The sequence below is a fragment of the Physeter macrocephalus genome, chromosome 6 (assembly GCF_002837175.3).
Source record: "Physeter macrocephalus isolate SW-GA chromosome 6, ASM283717v5, whole genome shotgun sequence".
NCBI lineage: Eukaryota > Metazoa > Chordata > Mammalia > Artiodactyla > Physeteridae > Physeter > Physeter macrocephalus.
Window position 1 is genome coordinate 97347329 of NC_041219.1, and position 25016 is coordinate 97372344.

The 25016-nt window shown below is 34.8% G+C and overlaps 1 protein-coding gene across 1 annotated transcript in view; it reads right to left on the reverse strand.

Annotated features, from left to right (window-relative positions):
- CNTN1 (contactin 1) overlaps positions 1–25016 on the reverse strand; it is a 232519-nt gene that overhangs the window by 157701 nt on the left and 49802 nt on the right. Inside the window, exons 2-3 of the mRNA XM_024122931.1 lie at positions 9821–9958; positions 8147–8179 (exon numbers count right to left, since the gene is read on the reverse strand). Of these exons, the coding sequence (XP_023978699.1) occupies positions 8147–8179; positions 9821–9881 (94 nt within the window). The 5' untranslated portion in view covers positions 9882–9958. The remainder of the gene's footprint in view (positions 1–8146; positions 8180–9820; positions 9959–25016) is intronic.

Here is a 25016-nt window from a genome sequence, read left to right on the forward strand (position 1 = left end):
CCCATGTGCCACAACTACTGAAGCCCATGCGCCTAGAGCTGGTGCTCCGCAACAAGAGAAGCCACCACAATGAGAAGCCCGCGCACCACAACAAAGAGTAGCCCCTGCTCACCGCAACTAGAGGAAGCCCGCGCACAGCAATGAAGACCCAATGTAGCCAAAAATAAATAAATAAATAAATAAATAAGAAAAAAAAGAAAAACAAAGTTTAAATCTAAAAAAAAAAAAATTTGTACACTCCTTTATGATTTAGTCATATAGTTCCTTCACGGAAGCCACCTCTCCAACCCCTCCTAGCTTTAGTTGGCCCTCATTTATGTTCTCATAACTCCCTATCAGGTTTATGACACAACACACCTGCTGTGATTCTTGATACAACTTTCTGTTTCACTAGATTGCAGATGCTTGGGGACAGGTCTGGAACATACTAGGTGCTTAACAACTTTTGAACAATATAATGAATGAATTTCTAGATGCTCTGGGGAAATGAGTCATTTTGGGGGGTGAGCTCTTGTTTAGTTTTTGTTTTTGTCTTTAAACATGTGACCAGCACTAGTACTTAGCAACATCTGGAACAATCAGTAAACTAATTACATGAAATGGGATCTGGCCAACTCGTTTAAAATGTACCACAAAAATACCACAAAATCGGGCTTCCCTGGTGGCGCAGTGGTTGAGAGTCCGCCTGCCGATGCAGGGGACACGGGTTCGTGCCCCGGTCCGGGAAGATCCCACATGACTCGGAGAGGCTGGGCCCGTGAGCCATGGCCGCTGAGTCTGTGCGTCCGGAGCCTGTGCTCCGCAACGGGAGAGGCCACAACAGTGAGAGGCCCGCGTACCGAAAAAAAACAAAAAAAATACAAAAAAAAACCGAAAAATCTACCGCAAAAAAAAAATCTACCACAAAAATATTGTTGAGAAGCAGTTGTTCCTGACTGTGTATCCTCTCTGGAGGGCAGGTGTGACACCTCATAGCAGGATGAGGAGAAGAGACTCACTCCCATGTCATCAGTGTGGGTCCGGAGCCTGTCCTCCGCAACGGGAGAGGCCACAACAGTGAGAGGCCCGCGTACCGAAAAAAAACAAAAAAAATACAAAAAAAAACCGAAAAATCTACCGCAAAAAAAAAATCTACCACAAAAATATTGTTGAGAAGCAGTTGTTCCTGACTGTGTATCCTCTCTGGAGGGCAGGTGTGACACCTCATAGCAGGATGAGGAGAAGAGACTCACTCCCATGTCATCAGTGTGGCACCATTTACAGAGCACAGCTAAGAGCCATATACCCCAAATGAATTAAGTATATGACTAGAAATGAGGAATAGTCTTACATGGGATCATTGTAATGTCTCTGCTTGATCAAAAGCTATGGTTCACTCCTCCAATTTATTTTTTTAAGAGAGAGTGTAAGGCAAATGCTACACTGAAATTTTGGTTGTTCTAACATTAAACTTAAGGATAAAAGCTTTCTCCCAGTTTCTCTTAACAAGCAGTTTAATTATGTCTTTTAAATCTTGCTTTAGTACTGTTTAGCAGTGCTTTGGGAAAAATTATTTAATGTCTCCAAGACAATATCATGCTTTATAAAATGTGGATAATAATAAAATCTATCTCATTGGACTATTGTGAGAATTACATTGAGACAACCCATGTAGTCAGTAATCAGTAACTACAGATTTTACCAACATTCTCATGAATTTGCCAATCCTTTCAAAATTTAATTTAAATATCTTATGAATATCAGCTCTTAGACTAATTCCAAAAGCTTCAGGGGCCAAATTTTATTCATTCTTGTAGCTATGGTGCCATAAACATTATGTCAATACATATTTCTGTATACATAGATGACTAATAAAAACCTTCAGTTAGCTTCTCCCAGTATGAAGCATTAATTTTTCTAAACTGACCTGAAATATTTCAAAGGGAGAAGCCTCATTTTTAGTTGGAGTTTGCTGAAATTGCCATTCAAGAATTTATAGACCTTAGTTACATTCTAAAACCACCATTCTATTTCAGAACGCAGATAAATTGCTGGATCAGAATTGGAGGAACCAGAGAAACTGGGATTTAGCTCCAGCTGTACAGTGTTCTAGCCGTTGTTTTATACAAGTTATTTGTTCTACATGGTATCTACAGTTTAAAAAAAGAAAGGAATAGGGGCACATGCCCTAAGGACTTCACAGGCCTACTGCAACCATAAGTAAGACAATGAGTGCAAGGTGTTCACAAAAGTCCTCTGCTAATGCTTTTGAAGTCCTGCTCTGAGCTGTGTCTAGTTCCATATCCCTGAGGTTATAAAAACTAGAAATGTGTACAATGTTTTCTGCTTTGCTTCTATAATTTTTCTGATGATGTCTAATGTTTTCTGGCCTTTCAGGATGTAATAGCACACCAGGGAAAAATGAGGAATGAAACCCAAATCCCTGATAACTAGACCTTCATTTGGATGTAGGGTCTAGATTTTCTAATCTCTGAAAGAAATGACCTTGTGCTTATCTATGATAAAAATCATACGCTATTTTTTCTTCCCACTTGGACAATCTCATAAGCTCTTCCTTGAGTCTCTCCCAGTTGCACAGCTTTTCTGACTGGAGCAATTTAATAACACGGCTGCCCTGGAGAGTCTGTTGTTTCCCAACTCCCCCCCAAAAAAGCTTACAAGGACAAGCAGAGGAGTTCAATTTTATTAATATATTTTGATTCTCTTCTGAAAGGTAAGATGACTTCTATTCTCACTTTACCCCCTGATGAATTATGAGTTTAGTATGAAATTTTTTGAACAATTAAAAAAAATACCTAAATAGACTAAATATTTAGAATACTAAAAATAAGTAGTGTTTAGGGGAGTTTAAAGCTCATGAATATCTTCTAAGTACATTGTATTTATATATAAGCCTGATGATTATGGTATTACTATCACTACCAATAGAAAAGATCATCAAATTTAAAGAGGAATGGATGTTTGGTGCAATTATGCATATAATTTAAGCAGAAGCCCCCTGATCTGCACTGGATTAGATCTTGAGTTTTCATTTGTTACATCAGTGGCAACATAAGAATTTTAGATGGTCATCTACGAGGCTACAGTTTGGTGAACTAGAGGTGTTGGTTGTCCTTAATTCAGTCAAAGACTTGATTCTGACTTTGCATATGGTGAAGTTTTGAGATATAAAGCCAAAAGCATGATCCATGAAAGAAAAAAGTATGATAAGTTGGACTTTATTAAAATTTAAAAGTTATGCTCTGTGTAAGACACTTAAAAAATTTATTTTAAAAATTAATTAATTACTTTATTTTTGGCTGCCTTGGCTCTTCGTTGCTGCGTGTGGGCTTTCTCTAGCTACAGTGAGCGGGGACTATTCTTTGTTGTGGTGCGTGGGCTTCTCTTGTTGCAGAGCACGGGCTCTAGGTGCACGGGCTTCAGTAGTTGTGGCCCATGGGTTCAGTAGTTGTGGCTCGCAGGCTCTAGAGTGCAGGTTCAGTGGTTGTGGCACCTTAGTTGCCCCGTGGCATGTGGGATCCTCCAGGACCAGGGCTCGAACGCCTGTCCCTTGCATTGGCAGGCGGATTCTTAACCACTGTGCCACCAGGGAAGTCCCCTATGAAAGACATTTTTAAGAGAATTTCAGGTCTTTAAGGTTAGGGGTTTTTCTTTAGGTCGACTCCAACTTGCATCGGAGAATTTTGCATTAAACAGCAAATTGAAAAGACTGTCAACTAATTAAGTATCTACTTCGTTTAATAATGGTGATTACACACTATTTCACAAAATTTGAACTCATCTCAATAGGTGCAGGGTTTCATTACCTAAAGATTCTTCAACAGTATTGTATTTCCAATGTAGAAATAGTTAATCCTGGCCTGCTAGCACCTGCTTCTAGAGTACCCTCTGGTAGTGCCAGTACAGGGTTTGTAATAATCCTGAATTCTCAATTTAATTTATAATTTTATTAGCCTTCTTAAAATAACTACTTTTGTCACTTTGAAATAAAGTGAGTTTTGTTCATTCCAAGTTGCCTTGGTTATTTAAAGTACTGTACAGTGCTTTGAAATACAACAAAGACAGCTGCACATAAACATACATCAATATGGAGGTAGAGATTAGTAGATTTGCATATTTTCATAAAATGCATGGTTTTAATGTTTCTTTTGATGGTGTATCTTTTTTCATTTTTACTTTATTTTATTTCTTAATTTTTTTTATTGTGGTAAGTCACATAGTATAAAACATACTATTCTAACCATATTTAACTGTACAGTTCAGTGGCACTAAGTACATTCACACTGTTGTGCAACTCTCACAGTCATCCATCTCCTGAATTTTTCACCTTCCTATGCTGAAACTTTGTCCCCATTAAACATTAACAACTCCCCATTCGCCCTCCCCAACCCCCACCTCCCGGCCCCTGGCATCTACCAACGTACTTTCTGACTCTATGATTTTAAGGTATATGTCTTTGAGATAAAAATCGGTCATCTTTTAGTAAACTGAAAATATGTTTATAGTTTCTTCATCATGATCATAATGCTTAGGGTTTTTTTTTTTTCTGGAAGATACCAGCAATGAATATTTCCATTGAAAATAATGGAATGCCACATGTTAATAATGATGGGACTATATCTATTGATAGGCAATCCCTCAAAGGATAGATGTAAAAATAAAACACTTTTGGGATGAGCTGGGTTGAAGTTTATAGGCCAAACTGGATATTATCAGTGCCCCATGCTATTTTTTCTCAATGACAAGTGCTTTTCCAAAATTATATGCAGATATTTCCTAGTACTCCACTTCCATCTGCCCTTTATAGGAAGAGACAACAAAACATTTAAGGGATAAAAATATGAAGCTAATTTCTGATAAAACATTTAATTTATTTTTCACTTTGAGAAAATATTACATTTAGGATATTTCCCTTTGCCCACTTTCTAGATCAAAAATCAGAATATGACACACCACATCACATTAGTGTTTCTACTCAGTATATTTTATAAATGTACATTTCTAGCTTTTGTAAAATTTTCGAGCCTGATTAAAATAATGCATAATATTCCATTAGGTGGTTTACCAATTACTCTATACATTTTATTTTGAGAACATATTTGGGCTCTGGGAAGATAAATTACTCAACACAAGGTTTTGAATTGTTGTGGCATGCTCAGTGTGAACTTCTGAATGTGAACTTCATAACCCCCTTGAATACTATCTGAGCTCATTGCTCTGTTAGCTCAGCTAGGGAGCCCAGATCAAGGAAAAAGAACTTTCAGGGGGAATACAACACAAGGTTCAGCAAAGGATCCATTAATATAAGCATTATAATCTCCATCAACAAAAATTAAGCCAGCCATTGCTTTTCTTCTAGGGCCATGGAAATAATTAGATGACAAATTATCATGCTTTGGAAGTATTATGGGGTTAAAGGGTACAAGAAACACATGGATAATATGTTAAAAAAATAAGATTATTTTTAAAACACATGCTCTTTTTTGTACTGGATGTATTCTTCTAAAAAGGAGCACACAATTATATAGATGACTTCTCAAGCTAATTGAAGACAGCACTTCACTCTTTTTTTGATCTACTCAATGCAAATTTGTGTATTTTCTACCATATAGTGGTAATATATTGCAGAAGTAAGTTCATTTCTTAAATCTGATCAAGAAGATGAACAGAAAAAAAGAAATCATGTATGAATATTTGCTGTCAAATTCACAGATGTGAGCAACAGGCAAAAAATGCTGCTTTTTTCAGTAGCGTTCTCAGTTTCATGGTTAATGTAATCAGTTAGTTGTATGATCTTAAATGGTATTACTTCACCTCTCACTATATAGAGATGGTCTCCTGTAACCTTGCTATCCTATTTTTATCTCTGGAAATTGAAAGTATAATTACTATCTGTGCCTGAGAGTTATTTTTTATTCATTTTATATTCATTATTAATCAAATCCTATTTCTCACTCTGTAATATGTCATCTCAATCTGTTAGTTTTCAAACATAATTTTATATAAGTATGCTGTAATAAGATGCTCAGGAAAAAATCTATTAGAAAAAAGCGATGAAAACAAAATTTTAACGCAGTCTAATATTAGAATTTTTACAATATTTACAATGCTACAGTGGTTATAGGATAGGGAGTGTTGTAGGCTCTCTTGAAATACAATAAACTCTCCAAATGAAACAATATTTAAATTGGCTCAGAGTATGCTTCTTGTCTTCATTGTCAATCGTTCCCCACTGATAAGAGAACAAGGACATTTAGGGCTTAGGCTTTGAATACTCTGGTGCCCTAATTCTTTAGTCTCATGGGTAATAGGTAACATTGCAGTAATTTATCATAACTAAAATATAAGGAGTTGGCCTTGAGAATGTGCAGAAATCCAATAATTAGAAGGAAGATTGGGATCTGGCTAGCAGAATGGTTAAGTTGACTAAATTTTCCTTAGCATGGCATTGCCTGCCTAAGAAGAGCCTATCACATTTCTTGATGGCAACCATTTCCTTGACCTATGGTCCAACCCTGAAGCTCTAGACACTGTGTTTTGCATAACTATCTGGGCATCTGTCCACACCTACCTTATGTCTACCTATGTATGCTGCCACCAGCCAAGGAATGATGGGGGTTCTAGGAGCTGAAAGAGGCAAGGAAGGAGCTTTCCCCTACAGGTTTTAGCAGAAGCATGACCCTGATATCTCCTTGGTTTGGGACTTTTAGAACTGTGAAACAATAAATTTCTGTTGTTCTAAGCCACCCAGTTGGTGGCACTTTATTATAGCTATAGCTGTCCTAGGAAACTAATACATGTATTACACTTAATCATAAACTGTTGAACTTTAATGAACTAGCCTTTCTCCAATTTATTTGACAATGAAGTCCTACTAACATCCTGCAGAACAAGAGTTCTTTGAATTAGTGATCTAACACAGCCCATATTTGCCCACATCTGTACTTTATTTGTGCCACTACCTCTAAGAATTAGCTCCATTTCTAATAATTGAAATATTTCAAGTTTCCCTTACCTACTAGCTCCATCATTAAATACTCATTTATTCCTCAAAGTAATTGTTTTAAAATGCTTATTTCTCTTATAAATCTGTTTATCTACTTACTTTTATTATTCCCTATTATATGTAAGGTTCTTGAAGTCAAGAAACATCTCACTGATCTTTATATAGCCTAAATGTAGTTATTCCTAACTCACAAGGAGGAAACAGAAATAGCTTTGATGTGCTTCTTGCTAGGACTGTCCTTTTTCTTAATCCGCTACAGATGGAAATTCAGACCCACTCTGGCATGAATATCACGCTTTGGCATGGAAGTTGTTGCATTGGTTGCTCAGTGATTCTTCCTAATTATTCATTCTCCTACCATTATGCTGTGGCTTTTATCAGTTACCAGTTTTACTATGTTTACTGAGCACCTACTATGTAGGTCACTGTGCTGGAAGTTATTGTCACATTATTTTTTTAGTTCTCACAAGAATCCTGTGATTTTTACATATTGGAAACTTGAGTCTCATAGAAGTTGAATAATTTGCACAAGATCACATAACTAGTGAATACCAGGTTGACTATGTAAATCCAGGCTGGCCTTACTCTAGATTCTTTTTTTTTGCAGTCTACTATATTGCCTATATTTCTGGCAAGAACTGTTCAGTGGTTGAAATAGAATCTAAACTAGCAGTATTGCTAATTATATTCAATAAAAAATAAACAATAAAATTTGCAAGGTCTTTGGATTTCTAATTAAACTGAATCTTAAGGTTCCAAGTTCATTAACTTTAGTTAAAGTGATGTGTGCAGCAAAGCAGGAGGCTTTCAAAATAAGCTAGATTTTTACAATATTGAAAATGTTGCTTCAAAATTTAGTAGCATAGGATTGTTACAAAGCATGCAGGAAAAAATACAGGTTGCATTGAACATATTCCATCTGCTACAATCTTCTAGTTGGATATTTGTTTGTGGTGTATCCATTCATTCATTCTGGCAATCAAACAAGTTGCCTGAAGACCCTAGATAAATCATCTTACAAAATTTCCAAGTGCTCCAACATTAATCACTTGCTTGAAGTTTGGAGAATTAATAGCTTAAAGCAGGATGAAATATGATTTATTTGAGGAAAGCTATTTAAAAACCCTTTCATCAACTTACCTCCGTGACCATACCTTCTGTGCCATGTAAACTCTAAAAAGAAAAAAAAGAAAAAGAAAAAAAATTAATCCCCAAAGCAGCTCTTCAGGTTGTGGTCTCAAACGTTACTCAGATAACTGAGATATTAGTTAATGAAATAAGATTACTGGCCTTTCACTATTAAGGCTGAAGTATCACCATATCTTTGCAAATATTTATTTCTTGTCTTTGCAATTTTATAGTTGTAGCACTAAAATTTATGGTCAACAGAATTAGTATGGATTTTCAGTACTAATAAGATTATTTTTGTTTTATTTTATTCATAAAGGTAATACAGCAATAATAACCTTACCACAACATTTTTCTTTCTTATATTTATATAATATATAAGCATATAATTATATATGTGTGTATGTGTGTATAATTATGTGGTTATATCAATGTCATTAAAATTCTTAAGTACTGATAAAATTATTATATTTTTCATGATTTTGAAGTCATCATAATAAAAATTACTCCCTAAATTAAAATAGCTTTTTTATTTCCTTATTAATAAACAAGAAATACAATAAGATGCCTATCAAGTTCATCATTAAAGCAATCAAGGGGGACTGATAAATGAAAAGATGATATCCAACTAAGTCTTGAACTTAATAGTAACTCAACAAGCACTGACCTAAGGTAACTGAGACAAAGGTATCAGAAAAAACTGATTGTTAGAAAACATGCTGCTTCACATAAAAATACAACGTACCTCTCCTTGTAGAAAATATTTCTGAATCTTTCACACTTGTCTTTGAAAGAGAAATATAGTATTTGTTTGTCCTAAAACTGTAGCTTTCTTTTTTTTTTTGCCTACGCGGGCCTCTCACTGTTGTGGCCTCTCGCGTGGCGGAGCACAGGCTCCGGACGCGCAGGCTCAGCAGCCATGGCTCACGGGCTCAGCCGCTCTGCGGCATGTGGGATCTTCCCGTACCGGGGCATGAACCCGTGTCGTCCGCATTGGCAGGCGGACTCTCAACCACTGCGCCACCAGGGAAGCCCTATAGCATTCTTAAAACTGCTTTGTTATTCTTAAGTCCCTGAATACACTGTAGATTATTTCTGAATTGTTTTTCATAAGATTGACCAGCCAATAATAAAAATTAAATTATATTAACTTATAAATAAAAAAGAACAAAGGTAACAAAAGCTTAAAATCCATTATTTTCTAATTATTTTACTGTATTTTACTTTTATGTATGCTAATGAGGTTAAGTCTATTATAACTATATAGTGAACATATTGTATAATGGTGAGCTGTTACACATCTTTTCTGCTGCCACATTAAATGATTTCAAGTTGAAATTGAGAATAGTAGGATGATTTGCTCTCTAGGAATTGGCAAATGCCACACAGCAGGGATTTTTCTTTTCCTCCCAGAGATCCAGATTTTAAACATTTACCAGCACATCACTATATAAGACTGATTGACTAAATCTTGTGAACTTTAACTGAAACTAAAAAAAAAAAAAAAAAAAAAAAAAGAAAGAAAAGAAAACAAGGGCCAACCTTAATATATATGAATTTACTTGTCTGACCCAGGTGTCAAAAGAAAATATTAATTCTAACTTTATACACCAGATTCAGTGAAGTGAACAGCATATTGTTTACATTGCCATAATTTATGGAGATAGTACAAAGGATATTTCTTACCTGATAGACAGGTTGTAAAAGATACAATCACAAGGTAATTGACCAGCAACCACATTTTCATTTTGTGTTCAGTAGAGGTTAGGTTCAATTTTCAAAAAAAAAGCTTTAACTTTATGGCAGTTGGAGAATATTAAACACCTGCATAAAAAGAGAAGAGAAGAGAAGAGAAGAGAAGAGAAGAGAAGAGAAGAGAAGAGAAGAGAAGGAAAAGGAAAGAAAAGGAAGGGAAAATGTTCATCATTTGGGGTCAACAACATTACCAATTCTATTTTATTGTATATTTCTTATTTGTAGAATGTTTTAGTTTATTTATGTACATTTGTAAACCCCATGTTGTAATGAAAAGAGTAGATTCTGCATCAGGGCTTCAGCTGCCTTCCAGTATTAACATGGTAAGAAACATGAGCAAGTCACTCAATTGATATGTTTTAGTTTTTAACTTTTTAATAATTGAGCATAGTAATATCTTTTTAAAAAACAGCACAGTTGTGAACATTTCAATGTCAATTATTTTAATTGAAGATTAAATTTACTTGAAGGGCTGGTAGAAAGATTTAATAAAAGATATATTTGTATAAGGGCTTTGTAAATGCATAGACACTGTACAAGAGTTATACGTTAGCATTGTCTGTTGGTGGCTTATGGAAAATTTTTGCCAGAAATGTTAATTTTTAGACATTAAAATATATTGATTAATAATATATTCATTCCCTTTCCCCTTCTTCATTTCTTTCCTTTATTCATTTAAAAGAAAGTAAATAATTACTCCTTATAAGGAAGAATCTAGGTTTTGTGTGGCCAAATCTTTAAAATTTGGAGAACCATCTTTAAAGATAAGAAGACAAAATTACTAATATAAACTAAGCTATGAAACTATGCAGCAGTCTAAATAAAATATCTTGCTTTTATAAATTCTGCAAAAACTTATGACCACATGATTATACTGGTGAGGTTTCAGGGCACTGAAATAGCCCCATGTAAGTGAGGGGTCCCATGACTTAAGCTTCATCATCTTCTTTGTAAGTCCATCTGTGACCAAGCATACAGATAAAGGAATCTATAAGAAGGACATAGTCTGCTTACCCTTAAGAAGTTCACAGATCAATAGGAACACTTATGTGTACACAAGTCAGTGCAATGAAACTTTTTTGGATCTACATGCTATTAAACTTGAAAGCATGTTAATCATTTTAATTAAAAGCATTGTAAAATACATCACAGTGGGAATGGGCCTGGTGGTGACAGGCAGGGCATTATGGTGGAGGTATAACAAATTTTCTAATGTTTCAGGGCATTAGAAAGAGACTTCTTCAATTGGGACACAGTAGGCCTTGCAATTTGAAAGGATATTAAATCAAGTTTTCAAAGAATATATAAGAAATAGAATAGAAAAACCTCATAACATAAAATTGAATGTAAAATATTAAGATAGAGCATAAAAGCAATTCGAAAAAGAAAATATGTAATGTTATGATGATCAATATATAAATATATTTAAATATTATCTAAAACAGCAAAAATAAAACGGTACTGATTTGTTGCATCAAAATGACATGTAAAAGTACTACTTATTTTTTTTTAATACGATGGATTTAAAGACTATATTTACCCCCCCTAATTTGCCAGAATCCTAGCATTTGCAGAGACTGGTAAAAATATTTAGTTGGTATTACATGGACCAGGAAAAACATATTTGTCCCTTTTGGTGTATAGGTTATTTTACAGTGAAAAATCATTTATTTCTAGAAAAAAATTGAGTTGAATTCTTAGAGAAAACATAGCAGAAATGGGTCAACTCAGCAACAGGAGATATTTAAAATATCTTTGCAAGAGGAAAAATATTCAACAGATAATTTTTAAATGCCAGGATTGATTTATGACCAATTTATTTCTCTTGGACATGTGTAAGAAGGTGAGAACTACACATCTGTATAAACTGTATTAAGTCTACACTTGTAAATTTAAATTTCATTTTATTTCTTTTACTAAGCAGAACTGATCAGAGAGAAAAAGAAACAGGTAAATAAAGGTAAAGAATGAAAAAAAATTCCTTTGGGGGCAGGGAAATCAATGAAATGATCTATGGAAGGATATTAGCTTTTTATTTTGTTATCATTAATATTTAAATGTAACCTAAATTAAAATTATTGAAACCTGTGCACATTGTTTATGTCTCCTAAAGTTTGTCTTGAAAAATGTACATTTCAGCATTTTCTTGGCCTATTGGTTTCTAATTCCTTTCATTGAGTTATGCACACTAATTAGGACAATTTCCTTTAATGAGGAGGAAGGTAGAAAGGCAAACATAAACTGTGCCAAAACTGCTGTGTCAATCAAACAGTTCTTTCTGTAAAGATTAATTTAGATAATATATTTGCAAACATTTTGCAAATTACAAAGCATGTTCGGTTTAATGTGGCAGTACTTATTGGATTTTAAATAGTTCAAATTTATCAATTAATAAACTGTTATAAACTGACAATTCTAAAGTAATTCTAAACAGTAACTCTACATACTAATAATATTCAATGTAAGAGCAAGGGATGCTGCTGCAGTTTTTTTATTGTGTGTAGAGGAAGCAGTACTGACCAGAAAGAAAAAGAATCAGGTAAAAATGAAGGACAATTACAGTGAGAGTATCCTTCAGATTATTAATTTTGACGAATTGTGTGAGTGAGATTTTGGTCTGTTTACCCCATTGAGTCTACAGGGAATCTGGGAAAGAAAGAGGGCAGGTCTAAAGGAAGGTTAGCTGTGTCTACACAGAGCAAGTGATTTCAGGAAATTGTAAATAAGGTACAGAAGGAGTTTCTAGGTCAAGGATATTATTTTACATTTCCTTCTTAGACAACACCCACAGTATATGGGAAAGTGAGGTAAGGCATAGTAAAAAGAGATCGGGGGAAGTCAGCCAGATCTTGTCTGAAGTTTGGCTCAACCATTTTTTAGCTTGTAACTTTGGGCAAATCACTCAAGCTCTAACTCTAATTTTCCTCATGCACAAAGTATGAAAAAAATGTCTATTTCATAGGACTATTACAAGCATTGCATAAGATTGTGCAATGTGAAATGTTTACTGTGAAAGTATTCGGTAAATATTAACTATTGTTGTACAAGATCTTAGGCCCATCAGGCTACAGGAGAAAACAACATGTCATTGTTTACTGTTATGCCTCTAATGCCTGGCACATAGAAGCCATTTGATATATATTTATTGAATAAATGAAGAAATGACTGGACCATTCCATAACTGTATTCCAAAACACTTGCCACAAACAAAATTAAACTTTAGTTCCTTAGAATAAGGATGGGATGCTGACAATAGGTAATAAGGAGTATCTCTTACTGGGGCTCTGGTCTTTGATAGGGATTATTGCTGCATATAAATACACTCTAGAAGAGGAATATTCTAAGTAGCAATATTTAAAAGCATTTTTAATATGCACTTTATTGAATGTTGTTGGAAGTCTCTGTCTTCTGATTTGAATATGCTCACTCTAGTCAGAAGGAAACGTTTTTCATTATTTTGAGCCACACTATCTTTTCCTTCACTCCAAAATATTGCCTATTTCAATAGGATAGTGAGTCCTCATTCTGGCAGCAAGTATTTTATTTTATTTTATGGGTTTCTTGCTGTTTCAGTATAAAAGCATCTCTCGCATGTTGTGCACCCATTTGTTTTGTGCTGCTGATTTGTTTTCTTGTGTCACCAGTTATCCCATCACTGTGACTCCTGATCCTATCCTCTCAGCAGTGCAGTAGAGGAGAGAGGCAGCAAGGCTGTGCCCATGCTTGCTAGTGTGGAAGAAATGGCTCTTCTTAGTTGTCCCTTGAGGACCTGCCACTCAGTAATCCACAGACAGATCCCAGCCCCCATGGGCCTGAAAGTGTTGCAGCAAGTGAAGTGGCATAGGAAGAAAACAAGTTGGACAAAGATGTGCCATTTAAAGGAGTAAACATTTTCCTTCTCAATAACCAGAAGAACAGAATGACCAGCTCCTGGAACCCGGGGATGCATTCCTATCCCCAGGCCATGCTGTGCTGGCTAGCTCCCTGGTTTCTCCTACTCTCAGCCTAGGCCTTACACCAGTCAGTGCAGATGCTTCCCCCCAAAACCCGTCATAGCTCTATAGGTGTCCAGTGACTGGTGTTTTTCTAACATGTATTGCAACTATAGTAATTTCCAAAGAACTTAACTTCTTTTCTCCAACATCGTTTACTAAATCTCTTCTTACTCATGTATTTAAACAACTACAACAAAAATATAATAAGGCAACACAGGGTGACAATTTCTATTCCCTTCCTTCATTTTCCCTTCTGTCTTTCCATGCTTTTCTTTCTCCGACCTTTCTCTCTTTACTTTAGATGATGCTATGGTTCTCCTTTGAGAAATTTGGTCCATATCTATGTATGCATTTTTCTCCTGGACAGACATCATCTAGTTCTTGCCCTGTTTTGTTCTGTCATGGGATAGCCATATAATTATTCAAAAAAGCTTCAACAGTACATTAGCAAACATTTAGCCACTAACAATTATTCACAAAGTATTTAGTGCTGCTGTATAATCAAAGTTTGTTCCATCAATATCAATAAATCTAATATTTCATTGAACTGATGCTTATACAAGCATTTACATTGAGAGAGAACAAAATTTTAGAAATATTGAGAAAATACTAATATGTATTAGCAAATTGTCACATCTGTTTCAGAAAGAAAAACGATTTGGGGGGATATCAGGAACCTATTCTGATTTATCCTCAACACACCTCATGAAAGGCCATGTTAAAAAATATTTAACCTAAAATTTTACTTATGATACTCATCACTCTGCTCTGGTTCTAAAGAATATTTGCTATAAAGTTCAGTTTCCAGAAAATAGAGGAAGCTTGTTGGTGTTGAGCACAGATGATCCTAGGTGAAAAGACATCAATAGTTCTTACTCTACAAAACCAGGGGACATTTTATCCTCGACTCAATCTGAAATTCTGCCTTTGCTGCACACATCACTTCATCTTCCTGAGGTGTCAGTCACCCAGTCTGTAGAATGGAAACCCAAGTCCATTCTTCAGAAGATTGTTGTGAGGAGTAAATTATTTATGCATAGGGATACATGTGTGTAAGTAAAAGCCCTTTGACATCTGTACATAACATAAGTCAAAACATTAAAGTGAAATTAAATAAAATTTTCCAGAAATAAAATTAGATTTTTTTTTTTTTTTTTTTTTGGCTGTGCCATGCAGCATACAAGATATCTTAGTTCCCTGACCAGGGATTGAACCCATGTCCCCTGCAGTGGAAGCACGGAGTCTTAACCACTGGACCACCAGGGAAGTCCCAAAATCAGTTTTGAATTTAAAAAATGGGAATCTTTTTAAAAAAGAATATTATATATTAAAAAATTCTTATCCTTTAGAAAGGAGATACTGTATATACTACACATTAAGCATTAGTATATCAATATTTTACAGCTCCAGTTAATTTTCAGATTTTTAAAAACAATTTAAACATAGGAGACACAACTCCCTCTACCTATATAATTGCATACTTTAGATGGTCTTCTCCAGCCTCATACTGACTTCTTTAAACTCTATCATCAAATTATTATTGTCTCAGTCTGATAGTTTTTAACAGTGTTTTAGCAGCTTACAGATGTAAAAAAATTTGAAGAACATGTTGTTCTAAGCCAAGGAATAACAGTACACAGCCAAGAAAAACACCACATTTTCTGAAAATGATTATAAACATTATCATTCTTTTCCAGAATAAAGTCATACACTGCTCAACTAACAGGTAGAATGTGATGGTTTTCAGATTGCAACTGCCTTAGCTGCTGAAGCAGCCTGCCACTTGATTATGTGTGAAGTATATGTAAAAAGAAAAGCAATATAATAAATACATTTCAAAACATTTCAATAAATATAAAATTATCAGACTGTGAAATTAATGACTTGGAGGCTGCTGAGGGAAAAATATCTGAAGGCTTTCTGAAGATATGGGTATTTATTGCATGCTGACAGCACACCTTGCATTTTACAGAAAACTGAATGCTCATATTTTTAGATAATTGAATTTATGATTACATTAATTACTTGCTTATTTCTAAAATGATGTAATGCCTGCAGAAGGATTTAAAAATAATGGAACCCTGTTTGTGATATATATAGTACATATTTCTTGCCAGCCCATGATGTCATGCAAGATTATAACTGATGTAGTCATGCTTTTTGTTGGGATAGTTTCAGGAAACCATCATTTTTATATGATAAATAAACTGAGAGTCTTACAGACTTTTTGTCCCACATTTCAGGAGTATGTGTATGTGTGGTTAGATATCTCTTGAAATTCAAGAAAATGCAGAAACTTCCTGCTGATTCTAAACTATCTCCCCAATGGAACTGACATGGTACCAATACTACATAATTATTTTGCTTGAAATTACAAAATTGAGATGCTAATGGAAAATAGATATAGTAATAATAAGCAAATAATGCAATATGATTTCTTCATTATTTGCAATTCCAAAAATCATTGATTCAGTCAATGAATAAGGGAGGCGCTGCTTTGTCAAGCAAGATTTAAAACTCAGACATATACATGTGGGATTCCACTCAACCTCTTTCTCATCAGTGTACTAATAAGAATCAGTTTATGAGGGAGATCAAGATGACAGGGCAGGAGGATGCTGGGCTGACCTTCCACCATGAACACATCAAAATACATCTACACATGGAGAAACTCCTGCTGAAAACAATCGGGATACTGGCAAGAAAGGCTCTTCTACAACAAAAACTTTAAAGAAAAATCCACATGCAATCAGGTAGGAAGGGAAAAGAAGTGATTCGGTCAGGGTCCAAGCCCCTAGCAGGGGACACAGAAGAGGAATGAGGATATCACAGGCTTGAGGATCCTCCCCGGGGATCAAATCACATATGAGGCAACTCAGTCCTGGAGTTAGACCCTGGTTAGATGAGTCCCCTTAGCTGGTTTGAAAACCTGTGAGACTTACCAGAGGGCTATGAGAGACCAAGACTTTTCTTGTGAAGAGTGCATGCAGATGTTTGCTTACTCCCAGGAGTGGTGCAGAGGCTGTAGATTGAAAATTGCCTGGAATTCTGACCAGTTTCCTATGATCATTCCAGCATGCACCTCAGTCCATACCAGGCACTGGATCCAGCCTCTCTTGCACTGGTGCTGCTCTCCATTAGGATGAAAGCTGTCATTGCCAAGTAGACTTTACACAATTAGAACGAAACCAGCTCAGATACAAACTTTAGGGCTTCTGCTCCAGCACCTTGGGCACCAACCCTGCCCTTGATAGGGGGCTGATTGCCACTGAGCACAGGAGAAGCCCTGGCTTAAACCTGGTTCTGGTCCTAGCCACTCCATCTTCAGCCCTACCTCCCTCCAAGGTGGTGGTTGTCAGCACACTTCAAGGGAAGACATGATCCATGCTCACTTCAGATCCAGCTCTCCCACCAAAGCCACTGGATACATGCAGACTGCATAGGAATGCTCCCACACTAGGATAACCCTTCAAGACTGGGGTAGGTAACTGTTACACCTAATATTGTAGAGACAGAGAAAGTTAAACAAAATGAGAAGATTGTTTCAAGTGAAAGAACAAAAAAAGAAAAAAACCCTAATGAAATATAAATAAATAATTTACCAGACACAGAGTTCAAACAAGTAGTAATAAGAATGCTAACTGAACTTGGGGAAAGAATAGATGAACACAGTGAGAATTTTAATAGGAACTAGAAAATATAAAAACCAATTAGATCAGAAAAATATAATGGAACTGCAAAATACACTAGAAGAAACTAACAGCAGAATAAGTGATACAGAAGAATGCATAAGTGATCTGAAAAATAGAATAATGGAAATCACCTAATCAGAAGAGCCAAAGAAAAACAAACTTTAAAAAAATGAGGATAGATTAAAGGACCTTGGGGACAACATCAAGTGCACTAACATCTGTGTTACACGGATCCCAGGAGGAGAAGAGAGAAAGGGGTAGAAAATGTATTTGATAAAATTATGACTGAAAATTTCCTGAAGCTGAAGAAAGAAACTGATTTCTAGGTGCAGGAATCACAGAGAGTCCCAAACAAGATGAACCCCAAAAGGCTCATAATTAAAATGGCAAAAGTTAAAATGGCATCGTTAAAATGGCAAAAGTTAAAGATAAAGAGAGAATTTTAAAGGCAGCAAGAGAAAAATAAAGAGTCACTTACAAGTGAATTCCCATAAAGCTTCAGCTGATTTTTTTCTGCAGAAATTTTGCAAGCCAGAAGGGAGTGTCATGATATATTTAAAGTGCTGAAATGAGAAACCTAAAACCTAGAGTCTCTAACCAGTAAGGTTGTCATTCAGAATTAAAGGTGAGAAAGATAACTTGTCAGACAAGCAAAAACTAAAAGAGTTCATCAACACTAAACTGATCTTACAAGAAGTGATAAAGGGTCACCTTTAGTTGGAAAAGAAAAGGCTACGACAAGGAGAATTTATAGGAAAGGGAAAATACCACTAGTAAAGGCAAATATATAAAAAAAGGCTGTGGATCAAAAATTTAAATAAATTAGTATGAAGATTAAAAGACAGTAAATGTAAAATCAATATAACCACAATAAACATTTAAGGGATAGACACAATAATGTAAAATATAACATCAAAAACATAAAGCATGGGGGAGGAGAGTAAAAACTGTACCTCTTTCAGAATGTGTTTGAACTTAAATGACTACCAGTATAAAACAAGTAGATATAGTTACAGGTCAACATATGTGAACTCCATGGTAACTGCAAATCAAAAACATACAATAGATAAACAAAAAACAGAGAGAAAGGAACAAAAGCATAACACTAAAGATAGTCATCAAACCACAGAGGAAGAGACTAAAGAAAGAACAGAGAATAACTACAAGGACAAACTGAAACCAAATAAGCAAAGGCAATAAGTACATACTCAGCGATAATCACACTGAATGTCAACAAACTAAACGGTGCACTCAAAAGGCATAGGGTGGCTGATTGGATAAAAAAGCAAAACAATGTCCTGCCTGCTGCCTGCTGTACACTATGGGGTGTTGCTCCAGAACCCTTTGTTTTAGACTTGTAAGATCCCTCTCTCCAAAAAATCATTGATGTCTCTGTCAAAACAAAAAACAACAAAAAAAGTGTTGCCTACAAAAGATTTACTTCAGAGCTAAAGACACACATGGACTGAAAGTAAGGGGATGGAAAAATATATTCTATGAAAATGGAAATGAAAAAAAGTTGGGATAGCAGTACTCATATCAAACAAAGTAGACTTTAAACCAAAGTTACAAAACACAAAAGACAAAGAAGGGCATTATGTAATGATAAAGGGATCATACAAGAACAGGATATAACATTTGTTAACATGTACGTACCTAATACAGGAGCACTGAAATATATGAATCAAATATTAATAGATAAAGGAAGAAATTGACAATAATACAAAAATAATAGGGTACTCTAATACCTCACTTACATCAAAGGACATATTATCCAGACAGAAAAACAATAAGGAAACAGTTGTTTTAAAAGACACATCAGACGAGTTGGAATTAATAGATATCTATAGGACATTCCATCCAAAACCAGCAGAATACACATTCTTTTCACTGCAGATGAAACACTCTCCAGGATAGATCAAATTCTAAACCACAACACAAGTCTCAAGAAATTTAGGAGGATAGGAATTATATCAAGCATCTTTTCCAACTACAATGGTATGAAACTAGAAATCAATTACAGGAGGAAAAATGTGAAAAACACAAACGTGTGAAGCCTAAACAACATGTTACTAAAAATATAATGGTTCAATGAAGAAATCAAAGAAGAAATCAGAAAATACCTTGAGTCAAATAAAAATGAAAACACAACTTTCCAAAATGTATGGGATGCAGCAAAAGCAGTTCTAAGAGGGAAGTTTGTAGGAATACAGGCCTACCTCAAGAAACAAGAAAAATCTCCATTAAACAACCTAACCTATCATCTAAAGGAATTAGAAAAAGAACAAGCAGAGCCCAAAGTTGGTAGAAGTAAGGAAATAATAAACATCAGATAGGAGATAAATAAAATTTAGACCAAAAAAAAAAAAAAAAGAAACGATCAAAGAAACTAAGAGCTAGTTTTTGAAAAGATAATAAAATTGATAAACCTTTAGCCAGGCTTATTATGAAAAAAAGAAAGAGGACACAAATAAGCAGAATAAGAAATGAAAGATGAAAAATTACAACTGTTATCACAGAGATACCAAAAATAATAAGGAATACTGTGGCAAAAAATGGACATCCTAGAAAAAAGGATAAATTCCTAGAAACATACAATTTTCCAAGACCAAGTCAGGAAGAAATAGATAATCTGAACAGATCAATCACAATAGTGAAATTGAATCAGTATACAAAATTCTCCCAATAAACAAAAGTCCAGGACTAAATGGCTTCATAGAGGAATTCTACAAAATGTAAAATGAAGACTTAATACCTATCCTTCTCAAATTATTCCAAATAATTGAAGAGTAGGGAACACCCCAAATTCACTCTATGAAGCCACAATTATTTTGATACCAAAACCAGACACAGGCACTACAAAAAAAAAAAAAGAAAAATATAGGCCAATATCTCTGATGAATATGATGAAAAAATCCTCAACAAAATATTAGCAAATCAAACTCAACAACATAGAAAAAGGATCATACATCATGATCAAGTGGAATTAATTCCAGGGATGTAAGGATGGTTGACTATCCACAAAACAATCAATATGACATACCATATTAACAAAACAATGGATAAAAATCACATGATCCTCTTGATAACTCTGAAAAAGCATTTGACAAAATTCAACATCCATTTGTGATAAAAGCTTTCATCAAAGTTGGTGTAGAGGGAACATATCTCAACATAATCAAGGCCATTTATGACAAAGCCACAGCTAACATCATATTCAGTGGTGAAAAACTAAAGGTTTTCCTCTAAAATCAGGAAGAAGACAGGGATTTTCACTTTCACCATTTCTATTTAACATAGTTTTGGAAGTCCTATCCAGTGCAATCAGACAAGAAAAATAAAAGGCATCCAAATTGGAACGGAAGAGTAATACTGTCCTTATTAGCAGATGACCTGATACCTTATACAGAAAACCCTAAAGTCTCCACCAAAAAACTATTAGAACTAATAAATGAATTCAGTAAAATTGAAGGATACAAAATTAACATGCAAAAATCTGTTGTTTTCTATACACCAATAATGAACTTTCAGAAAGAGAAAGCAGGAAAACAGTCTTGTTTAAAATCACATCAGAAAGAATAAAATACCTTGGAATATATTTAACCAAGAAGGTGAAAGACCTGTACTCTGAAAACTATAAAACATTGTTGAAGGAAATTGAAGATGATACAAAGAAATGGAAATATATCCCATGTTTATGGTTCGGAAGAATTAACATCGTTAAAATGTCCACACTACCCAAAGCAATCAACAGATTTAATGCAGTCCTATCTAAATACCCAGGACATTTTTCACAGATGTAGAATGAATAAATCTAAAATTGATATGGAATCACAAAAGACTGTGAAAGCAATCTTGATTAATAAAAAAAGAATAAAGCTGGAGGTTTCACATTCCCTGTATTCAGACTATATGGCAATGCTGCAATAATCAAAACTGTGTGGTACTGGCACAAAAACAGACACATAGATTAATGGAACAGAATAGAGAGCCCAGAAATAAGGCCACATATTTATGTTCAATTAATCTACTACAAAGGAGGCAAGAATAAACAATGGAGAAAAGACAGTCTCTTCAACAAGTGGTGCTGGGAAAATGGAACAGTCACATTTAAAACAATGAAATTAGAACATTCCCTCACACTATATGCAGAAATAAACTTGAAATGGTTTAAAGACCTAAAGTAGGACCTGAAACCATAAAATTCCTAGAAGATCAGAGGTGAAATACTCTTTGACATAAATTGTAGCGGTGTTTTCTTGGATAAGTCTCTCAAGGCAAAAGAAATAAAAGCAAAAATAAACAAATCGGGCCTAATTAAACTTAAAAGCTTTTTCACCACAAAGGAAACCTTCAACAAAAGAAACGATTTCCTACAAAACGGGAGAAAATATTTGCAAATGATATGATATTATATACATATAATATACATGTATAATATAATATAATATAATTATATATAATATAATATATAGTACTCAGCCATTAAAAAAATGAAATTTTGCCATTTGGAAAAACACTAATGGACCTGGAGGGTATTATGCTTAGAGAAATAAGTCAGAGAAAAATAAATACTATATGTTATCATTTACGTGTAGAATCTAAAAGATAAAGAAGTGAATATAACCATACAGAAATAGACTCACAAATATAGAGGACAAACCAGTGGTTACCATTGAGAAGACAGATGGGGTAGGGGATAAGAGGTACACACTGCTATGTATAAAATACGATATAAGAGTATTGTACAGCACAGGGAATATAGCCAATACTTTATAACTTTATAATATAACTTTAAATGGAGTGTAATCTATAAAAATATTGAATCACTATGTTGTATGCCTGAAACTAATATAATATTTTAAATCAATGATACTAAATAAAAAAAGAATCAGTTTATTATTCAACTCCATAACTTATTCTACTTCGAATCTTCAGAATCTAGTGCTAGCTGTGGCAAAGAATTGCTGCGCAAAATATCAGATAAATATTACATGAAAAGTAAAACATAGCCGGTGAGTTTTAGTAAGACTTAGGGAAGGACAGTGGGAAGTGGAACTAATAATCTCTCTGTTGTCAGTGATTTACATTATCGTTCATGTTGGAAGGAACTGAACAGAGCCAGGTGGATGAATAAGAAAACTGAAGGTAACAAGGTAACTTCAGACACATGGGAACAATTAAGGAGCAATAACATGTAAATGTGCTAAAAACTTTACAAGTTCCCAATCTACATATTATCTCATTAGATCTTGCCAAATAGAATGAATTCTGAGGATCATGGCGATTGCCCAAAGACACACAGCTGGTAACAGAGCTGGGTTTGAATTCTATTCCAGGCAGATTTAAATCCTTTATTTTCTACTGTTTAATTTTTTTTAAAGATGCTTAGAATCTGTTCTTTCTCTAAATCATAAGAAATGATATTTTGTACACTCAATGATTAACATATCTTTCAAAACACTGTCAGTGTTTCCCAAAATATGGTCTAGGGGCCATCTACATTAACAGTATTTGGTGTGCTTGTTAATAAAGCAGATTTCTGACAACTCCCAAGAATAATTAGAGTCTCTAAGGGAATAGTCCAGGTATCTGCATTTTAATCAAGCTTCCTAGGTAATTTGTAGGCATACATACTAAAGTTCAAGAACTATTGCAGTTAATGTGTTAAGTGAAGGTTGTAATATTTCCACTACTCGCAGAGAATATGCAAATGTGTTCTGAATTCATTAGGCCACATCTTTAACCAGTGCACTCTCCAAATCAAAAGATATGCAACACTTAATAACCTATCTCTTAAAATTATGTCTGCACTGTACCCTGTTGTGGCATTTGGTCTGGGTGAGAATTGAATATCCTCTCTGTCTACATCTGATTTACTTTACTTCTGATTTATCATAATGAACAAGGCATTTTGATATATTGCTTTGACAAATACCTGGAAGTTTTCCTACTTTTAAATGAGACTCTTGTTGGACTATAATGACATGACTGAACGTTCTATTAACCTCTCTTGTTGCCTAACTGAAGTTCAAACTGATCTGAGATAACTGGACTACTACAAAAAAATGTGCTCTGTGATACCTTCCCTGTGAATCATATCTAAAAATCCAAAGTGGGATTTAATAAGTCTTTGACAGCAGAAAAATTTCCCATGCCAGCAAGATAGAACTTTTGCTTTCCCACACATGCACAAAAGGACAAGAACTGTGAAGAACATGTGGCAGGTTGAAACCACTCACTCAATTTACACTGGGAGTTTTAAAGACTTCCTGGACCCTAATCTCCCCTTTGTATGGCTTTTTTCCTCTGTGGAAATGGCCATGTCTAATAACAAGGCTTCATTGCTGCTGCCACTCTGCTGTTGAGGCCCCATTCTAAGTCCTTCTCCCTAAAGCAACTGCAAAGGCCCATGATGTGAGTGACTGCTCATCACTGCACAGATCTTTCTGTATGTCTTGCATATAAAAGAGCAGACCTTTGTTCTACCTCACCAATCTAAAGGTACATAGAATTTCATACTGTTTTCTGACAAGTGACCCATCCATGATTGCAGAATGAGGCTGATGATCTTGTAACTCTTATTAGCTGCTGTTCAGGTTAAGAGAGATACCACACAGAAGGCACAGACCTTCTGAAAGAACAAGATGTAACCGTTGACATTTTATTTTAAATAACAGGGAAGAGTCACTGACTCTTGTCGTTGTTTCAGTACTTAAACTCATGACTGATTTCTACCCAGATAATTTAGGCCCTTATTTCTAGAAACAGCATAAGAGAATCATTTTTTAATGTACTTCAATTCAAACAATTCAGTAAGTATTTACTTTTGAAACACATGTAAGAAGATGTCTTTGAATGTTCGTGCAATTTAATAGACCTTGTTTTTTATTGAATGCTGTTCAAAGACCGAGAAGTTTGTTTCATTTTCTTTTGAAGAGTATAAAATAAAATAATCATATAAAGGTAGCTGGATGGTAATTTTTAATTATTCATTCATTAATTCCATACATATTTGTGAAGTAGCTACCAAATTGAGACATTTCGCAGCAGCAACATAAGTATTGTTAAATCAAAGATGTATATTCAGTGAAAGAATTTCTAGGTTATAAATACCTCAATAGAAGATTGTATTTTTCAATGCCCCATATTACCTGATGTGATGTCTTACACATTGAAGATGCCCAATTTAACATCTGTTGAATAAATTTATTGAGCTACTACTAAAAGTAAATCACTGGTGTACATTTGGCTCACAGAGCCAAGCAAGTAGGAGGACGTAGCAATAGTAAAAGCATAAAGTAGGAAAGTGTATGTCAAATTCAGAGAACTCAGGTATTTAATATGGCCAGGGCCTACGCTCATGGGAGCATTTAAGAAAGGTAAGTGGGGAGAAAATATCATCAGATTATAGAACCTTAAATGTCGTGTGTTGAACTT